The sequence below is a fragment of the Nannospalax galili genome, unplaced genomic scaffold (genome assembly GCF_000622305.1).
Source record: "Nannospalax galili isolate Female #2095 unplaced genomic scaffold, S.galili_v1.0 scaffold1613, whole genome shotgun sequence".
Lineage (NCBI taxonomy): Eukaryota > Metazoa > Chordata > Mammalia > Rodentia > Spalacidae > Nannospalax > Nannospalax galili.
Genome location: NW_008332100.1, coordinates 29,262 through 38,242, shown reverse-complemented (window position 1 = coordinate 38,242; position 8,981 = coordinate 29,262). Strand labels below are relative to the sequence as shown.

The 8,981-nt window shown below is 36.9% G+C and overlaps 1 protein-coding gene across 1 annotated transcript in view; it reads right to left on the bottom strand.

Annotated features, from left to right (window-relative positions):
* Positions 1-8,981, bottom strand: part of LOC103729251 (protocadherin-15-like) — a gene marked incomplete at its 5' end in the record, with an annotated part of 182,914 nt that overhangs the window by 144,872 nt on the left and 29,061 nt on the right. The window contains 3 exon segments of the mRNA XM_029560706.1: positions 3,555-3,695; positions 5,755-5,796; positions 5,799-5,860. Of these exon segments, the coding sequence (XP_029416566.1) occupies positions 3,555-3,695; positions 5,755-5,796; positions 5,799-5,860 (245 nt within the window).

The window sequence follows — 8,981 nt, the reverse complement described above, 5'->3', positions numbered from 1 at the left end:
ATATATATATTTTTTTGTAATATGTGTGTGTGTGTGTGTGTATATATATATGTATATATATATCCACATATATCAGGGAAAATGTACATATGGGAAAAACATATGAGTCCTGGATGAAAAATTTAAAGCATATGAGTGAAAAGTTGGGCAAGCTGGAGTAGAGAGTTACTATATAAACTGTTTTATGGAGATGGGTGCCCTTTGCTCTGTGCTGTTCTGATGCTGGGCTGTGACAGGACTGACATAGCCCTTACAAAGAAACACATGGTCATGAAGCCAAAAATGACGGTTAATCAATTCATTATTTTTTTTGTTTTCTGTGTCTCATTATTTAAAATATAAAAGAACATTATCATAAAGAGAAAGAATGAAAAATTTTTCCATCACTTTTATTTAGGAGATGAATCTCAGAGTGATCAGTATTTGAGAGGCAGAAGTTTCTCTGCATGGGAATAAGAAAATAAGTTATTAAAGGAACAGATTGTGGAACTAGGAAGTGACTGTCACTGGCTGCTTCCCTCAAGGAGAGTGAAAGTTGTTATCTAAGGAGAGGCAAAATAGAAACTGTGAGTTATTTGTTGAAAAGGAAGAAAGCCTGGATGTGACCAAACCTCTTGACTGAGTAGAAATAAGTTAGTCAAAGAAAAATGTGAAATAAGCCCTTGGTGATGTGGTCTAGTCACCAACAACTGCGGAGTAAAAACTTTGTTTCTGACTAAATGTCAAGGGAAGGCGGGAGATAATGAAAAGAGACTTTGATAGATCCATTAACTCATTGCCATAAGTAAACTTCAGATGAAATCATGGTTTAATATGAATAGACTGGATGTATGTTGGTATTGATTATATTTTGTTAATTTTTTTTGGAAGGAGCAATGGTATCAGAAAGATGTAAGTACATTTGCAATGAATTGAAGTTTCCAGAAATAAACCATACCTGTGTTGAAATTCTACAAGTCAGAATGCCTGATTGGAACTTTGTGATTATAGAGATTTAGATTCTTGCAGACCCAGAGCCAAATTATCATGTACTAATTTTAGTCCCTTTGACAATCATTCCTTGCCTTCTCCTGTGTCTAACTTAACATCCCTGTGCTCATTAAGTGGTCTCTTTTTGTGTCACAAACCCCAAAGCTAAGAATGTCATCAGACAGTATCTGAGGCTTGTAAGAGATGCCCACACTTTGCTGTAACACACCTACAAACGTTACACATAAATATATTTGGGAAATACCTTGATTTATGGCTTTCTTTGCTCTTAAACTAATAAAAGCTCATATGACTACTGCCACAGTGAGCATGTCTTTCAAGGAAACATGAATTTTATATTCCCAGGTCACCATCACTCACATTTGTCTCAAGGATGCACTATCTCTCATTCCTCTTGAGGTGAGGGTTCTGTGTTGGCATTATATTTAAGAGATTAACATAACAATATTTAAGATGGAATACTGTGTAACTGACCAGTTTTAAAGTAATAGGATGCAAAGTAGTCGGAATTAGAGAAGAAAGACTATTTCTCAGGATTAAAAAAGGATTTTTATTTTATGTGTATGTGTGAGTGGTGTCATGTATATATGTGCACAACGTGCCTGCAGTACCTGTGGGGGTCAGACAGGGAATCAGAGTCCCTGGAATTGTAATTACAGGTGACAGGGAGCCATCATGTAGGTTAAGGGAACCACACACTGGTCTTCTGCAAGTAAATCCAGAGCCCTTGACCCCTGAGCGATCTCTCCAGTTCCTACCTGGTACATTTTAATGTTGCTTTGAGTAGGTAACACATCAGGCTGTACTGTGGTATTTTGTATAATAGTTATATGTTTAAAATGAGCCTTGCTTTGATCCTTAAAACTGAAAAAAATTAATCCATACTTTCTTGAAACCTTCTAGTGTTGAATTTATGAAATAAACTCTATGATACTCTATTTTAATTTTCATTTATCCATTAAATCTTCACTTATTCCTTAAATTTGTTTATAAAAATGTAAAATTTACCTGGAAATGATTTTTTATTAATAATTATTTGGTAATAACAATAGAGTACAACCTTAATGAATTAAATTCTTACTTTTATTAATATGACATACAATATAGCTAAAATCCTTAGGATAGCTAATTTCGTAGAAAAGTAAAACCTTTAGACAATTAATTAACCTTAATTTACATAATGGTCTTCCTATTTGCATAGCTAATGTTCTATGGATTGATTACAGGCCATTAACAGTTATTAATAAGTGGAATTATGTTGGAAATGAACAAGTCCATATTTTAAGCAAGAGACAAAGTTCAGATATGAAATGTTAATAACAATATTCAAAGCATCAGATACTGAACAAATGAACATTTACCTTAAACTTCACACATTTTGGAGAGGAATGGCTGATGAATATGTCATAGGTCTCACATCTGCATGCCCACTAGGGCACATACAAGTATGTGTCTGTATATTAGGTAAACTCCTATTGTGTTCCATTTACATTAAATTATATTGAATGGGATTGCTTGTATTATATTAATACATTTCGTATTCTGAAAAATACAGATATTTCATGGGAAATGCAAAGCTCTGTACCAAAAGCATAAAGCAAAAGTTTCTTTTAAAAAATGGTATAGTTTTATTTTCTCTATGTATGTGCAATACTTAGGACCAACATTTTCTTTTTAATGAAGAAAACTCTCTTGTGGAAAAATCCCATTGATGTGGGAATGGGTCTGCTGAGGGATTTGTGTGTTAAGTTAACTCTTATGAACTATAGTATTTCTGATTAGTACAAGAAGTGAAAATTCTGGGAGGATGTAAGAGTCAGAAAAACGATGACAATTCATGAGGAAGCAGTCCTGAAGGAAGCCACAAGGTGGAACTTGTGGACCTGGAGAGAATTTAGACAGAGGGAGGGATCCTACTGGTTGCTATCAGGAGAGGGTCATGGAGGGCCAGTGTATCCATGAGGGGCATGAGTAGAAGAACAAACATACCATATGGAGGAATGAGATCTGGGTGACACATGAGAGATCAAAACAGGGGTTTGGAGGGGCTTGCCCAGTGGAGGAGGTCCAGAAAGAATCATTTCAGGGGGTGGTGTGGTAGTAGGTGCCCCCAGAGCTTGAGAGGCACTCGATGGGGGTGTCCTAAGCCACGAGGGCCATGATAAGCCAGCTGCATCTGAGACATCACTGGATGGGGCTCTTTCCCGCCCTCCTAGTCATTAATTTTAAGATGGATTTTCCTCTGTTCTTACACAGGCAGTCCGCAGTAGTCAGGCATTCATTGCAGCATTGTCAGACACTCATCCAGGGCTTCACAGGGGTGTTAGGAAGTTTATTTGATCAACTTATACATTACACAAGGAATACTATCAATAATATTCATACATTGCTTGTAAGCCATATGCTATTGCCTCACCTCCACCAAGATCTGCCAAGATGATTATTTCTCTCCAGCTAAAGATCTTCCTATGTTCTCCCTGAGAACTTCACTCCACACATATTCATATCATCAGAAAACAAGCAAAAATACCACAAAATATTATCATACTCTTAATGTAACTTACTTTTTGAAGGAACTCGGAGATTGGCTAGGACTACTTCCAAAGAATCTGCTTGCACGCGTAGCACGTAGCTGGTTCTTGTCTCATAATCCAGTGGTGAATTCACGTAGATAACTCCTGTGACATTGTTGATTCCAAATTTATCTGGAATTTAAGGTTCAATTCCTTGTTATTTCTTTGCATGGTAATTAACAAATTCTCTGTAAAAACCATTATGGTTTTTCAACAACACTAGAAATAGTTGAAAGAACTTTAATGTATAAAAGTGATGAGGCACCAACTTTGCGAAGTATTTTTCTGCTGCTGGGATTATAAGTGCCAGAGCTTACATAACAGATGCATTAAGAACAATGTTTTCTTGTGTGGTATTTTGAGATTATTTTGGGTGTCAGTGCTTTTACGGTCACTACATTTGAGAGCACTGTGTGATACTCTTGTCACTGTGGTTGTAGATGGTCCTATCACAATAGGAACCTTCAAAGACATTTTTTTTTATAGAAATCCATTAAATTTTGCTTAACTGGGTGTTTTCTGATTATAATATATGATTTTGCTCTTGATAATTTCGTGCATCTTATCCTGAAGGTTTAGTATTTTGCTAAGAACACATTAGAGAGCATGCTTGTAATTTAGTTTATGGGTTGATTTTTCTAAAATGATTTATTATTATGAGCATTTAAAAACACTTTAACCTTATCTCTATGTACCTACATATTAGTATATGAATATTTTAAGTGAAAGAAAGGCACATTGGTTATCTCTATGAAATCTCACTTATTCCTTCTACATATCTGTTCTCATTTTTTTCTCTGTAGTGATTATCATCACCTGAAATACTATATAGTCACTTGTTTAAATTTTTATTATCCATCTGTCATCAGACTAATTCCAGAAATATGGGAAGCATGCTTTGCTCAATGTTTTATTCCTAGCAGCTGAAATAGTATGTTTTATTCCTAGCAGCTGAAATAGTCATTATCACATAATAGATGTTTAGTATTTGCTGAATGAGTTAATGAATGCATTGGATTTAACAAAGTTGCTGTGGAGAATGGTGTTAAGAGATAGAGGCAGGTTGCTTTCTCCAAGGAAGAGGGAATGTGAATAATAGAAGAGGGTGAGGTGATACAGCTGTGGAAGTAGAGGGCTGGAAGGAGGTTCCATTATACTGAGGAGAAAATGCAGCAACATATACACATACAATAAGGTGGCAAGAGACAGCAAGAGGCTGCAGGCTGCATGCTTTGTGCAGGGCACAAACTCCACCCATGGGTGGTTGCCAACACAGTCTCTGCATTGCCCTTTCAGACTGCAAGTGCCATCGGAGTTCACTTTTAATTCAATGTCCCATATCAATTATATTTCAATGTTTATTAAATATTTTATCTGATATCTCCTTTTAATAAGGTCCAAGAGACAGCAAGAGGCTGCAGGCTGCATGCTTTGTGCAGGGCACAAACTCCACCCATGGGTGGTTGCCAACACAGTCTCTGCATTGCCCTTTCAGACTGCAAGTGCCATCGGAGTTCACTTTTAATTCAATGTCCCATATCAATTATATTTCAATGTTTATTAAATATTTTATCTGATATCTCCTTTTAATAAGGTCCAAGAAGGTCCCAGAAGACAAAGCAGTGGCAGCAGCTGAAATATAGTTAAGTCAGAGATGATTTAGTTCTCAGAGTCCCCAAATAACAGCCAGTGTGAGAGTGCCTGGAAGATAAACTCACTCTTCCTGCATCCTGACAGTATTTAATTCATGACTGATTTGATAGTTTAGAGCATTGTATTGCACAACACACGTGGCCATTAACATGGATATGGCTGTTTTGGCATTTTAACCTGTTTATAATCCTAAAGTTTCCTCATGATTAATATGACTTGGTGCAAGGCTTGTGAAAGGCACATGCAGTGGGGGAGAAGACTAGAAAACAATCACCTCATGTGCCTGAAAGAACAACCTTCATTTTGAAGAAATGCCAACCAAAGAAGGGAGGGTGAGATCTTTAACAAGTCAATATTCAGCATTGGTCAGGGGAACACAATGACTTTAGCTAACATAGTTAGATTATTAATCAAGTTATTGATACATTGAAGATGGCAACAGTTGCACTGCATAGATGGTACAAACATTTCACCTGAAGACTCATCTGACTATAGGTTTATTGGTGTTTGGAGAAAACAGGCAAAATTCTCTACCCACCTTCCTCATTCCCTGCCACAATGGAATAGACAATGCTCTGATGGCTGCGGCAGAAATTACGCCAACTACAGTCTCTCTGCTTGCAAGTTCACTTACGGGAGGAGGCCTGCAAGGTTAGAAAGCATGTCATTTTTTCCTTCAAAAAATTTCAGTGCAACATTTTCCTCAAAAATAAAATTATAAATACACAGTCCAGTCTTACCTAGGAATGAGCCACTAGGAAACAGGACTTTAACACATTTTGGAGTATTTCCTTCTGATTGTGCATTTTCGAAAGCCTCAGAAATGTTCACCTTACTTGTGTAGTAGAACCCTACTAGATCAGTCTTTGAAGTTGTATGTTCCAAGGTTTTGTGAGTGTGTATTTGGAAACTTAAGACCTGTTGGTCTCTTCTAATCAACATTTCTTGACAGAGTGTGTTTTTTATTTATTTATTTTTGTATATGTGGGAGTGATATCTGTGTGTGTGTATTCATATGTGTGGTTTCACGTATATGCAGGTGTGCTTGCAGGTGTGTATGTACTTATATGTGGAGAGCAGAAGCTGATATTGATTTGGGATGAGTTCTTCAAACACTTTCTACCTAATATTTAGAGACTCTTTCATTGAATCTGAATAGATGTGTTGGATAAACTAGATTGTCAGGAGTCCCAGAGATTCTCCTCTGTCTACCTCCCAGTACTGGGCTTATGGTGCCACGCTGCCATGGCCAGCTTCCACAGAGTTGCTGAGGATTTGGTCTCTTTTCCTTCCCCCTCCCTCCTGTCTTCCCTCCCTCCCCCCTCCTTTCCTTCTTCCTTTCTCTTTTTTTTCTTTCCTTCGTTATGTCCTTTTTTTTTTGGTTTTGAGACAAAGTTTCACACTGTAACCCTGGATAACCTGGACCACTTTATGTAAAGCAGGCTGACTTTGAACTCACAATTCTGGTGTTGCTTATCCTGTCTTTGTTTCCAGAGTGCTGGAATTAAAGGCATGCACCACAACACCCAACTTCATTCATTTCTTAAGACCACTTTTCAAAAGACTTTAAATTCACATGAAAACCGAGAGTAAGGTATGTGATTTCACTCCAACTTCTGCTGCCACCTACACACAGACCACCTCATTACCAGAATCACCAGTATTGGGGTGCCTTCACTACAATTGACCAACAGTGGCGTCATGATCACCACAATTCTGGTGTTGCATATTCTATGGTGCTACCAACTATTTAATGACACGTGCATGCCACTCCAGTGTCATCCAGTGTATTATTCATGTTCCTGAATGATCTGTGGCAATCACTGCTCTTCTCACTGTGTCCAGTTTTGACTATTGCAGAATATCACTCTGCTAGAATCACATGACATGCTGCTTTGCAGACCGATTGCTCTCCCTCAGGGATGTGCTCCAAATTCTACTCCATGTCTTCGTGTCTTTAAGCCTCATTTTCTATCAGCCCTGAGTAAGATTCTGCCATCTGGATTTACCACAGTTTATTCCCAGAAATAAAAACATTTGGATATATCAAGTTTTGGCACCTATGAATAATGCTACCATCAATAGTCAAGTTCAGGATTTTGTGTGATCAAAAATTTTAACTCCATTGAGTAGTGGCCAGGGGAATAAGATTCCTAGATCATCTGGTAAGAGCAGGTTTAGTTTTGAAGAAACTAAAGACTTTCTTGCAGTTCAATCTCCAATGGGCAAGAATGTATATAATATTGTGTCTATATTTATTTGAGTAATGATATTATCTGATACTTTCAAGGAAATGCCATATTAAAACTCTAGCCTTAACACACTGTGCTTAAAATCATGCAAATGCTCTTAGAATATCATACCAATGATGCTATTTTAATTAAAATTGAGACTAATAATACTCTAATATATGCTATATCACATACAAATTTCATTTTTCTCCAAAGTATTTTCTGGGCTGAAATCAATCAACAGATGGAAACAATTTGTTAGGGCAACATGGTAAAGTAAAATGTTGCTCTTGTACCCTTGCCGAAGCAGACACCCATAAACCCTTTTCTCATTCCCACTCATCTTCTACTGTAGCATCTGAGTCTTGACTACGGATGTTATTATAAAATATGCATCTTCTTTTAGTTAATTTATTTTATTTCACATGTGTATGTTGTTTTCCTAGAACTACAGTACCTGTTTCTTTGTCTTTGAAATCTCAGTTCTTGTGTAATAATATTGTAACCCATAAGTAGAGCAACATAACTTCAACCTTAAACATTCACACAATGCAATGTACTTCATAATTCAGAAGTAATCATGCCTCCTGTCTTCAACATGTTTAGGGAAGAGTCCTTGCTCTCTATTCTTATGTGTTCCTGTCTCAGTATTACAAGATGCTCTATTCCCATCTCTCCCACTTGGTAACTTTCCTCCCACACTCACCCTTTTCATAACAGCCTTCATTTGTCTGCACTGTCTTACTTATTCTAATGTAGATTACCTTATACAATTATTTTGCGCTCCTCTTGAGGCCTTCTTTATCATATTATGAACTATCTATATAATCTGCAGCATTAATCATATACAAACTTTTAAATATTTTATTTTATTGTTTTTTAAATTTTATTTTATGTATATGCGTGCATTGCCTGCATGTAGGTAAGGAATTAAAGACTGTTGTTAGCTGCCATGTGGGTTCTGGGATTCTAACCCACATCTTCTGCAAGAACAACCAGTGTTCTTAACCGCTGAGCCATCTCTCCAGCCCCTATTATATATAAACTCTTTTTAACCTTTAAAAAAGATCTCCATTTCATTATTAAAATACACAGTTTCATACAGAAAAATTCATTTTCAATGCAATTGACATTAAGATGTTTACACATGCGTTTCTAATCTCTATATATCTGATTATTACTAGTCACACTCAGTTACTTTCTGAGCTCTTTGGCATCTAAGCATGGATATAAAGTCATCGGGTAGATTTCAATGGTAATGTTTTTCACATCCACCAATTATTAAGGAGCAAGTTTTTATGCTTTGAAGAATCATTTTTATTTATTCATTTATTTATTTAATTTTACACCCACTTCCCAGATAACACCCTCCCATAGCCTCCCTCCCCACAATAGAGCCCTTATACTTTGATATCCCTGCTACTGTCTGCTGTGTTGTCCGCACTCCCAGCCCTTCCCCACTACTTGCCCTTCTGGTGAATCTAGTAAGCCTATCTAGAGGTCTTTGTTTTAGGAGGGTCAGCTGTTCCTCCCT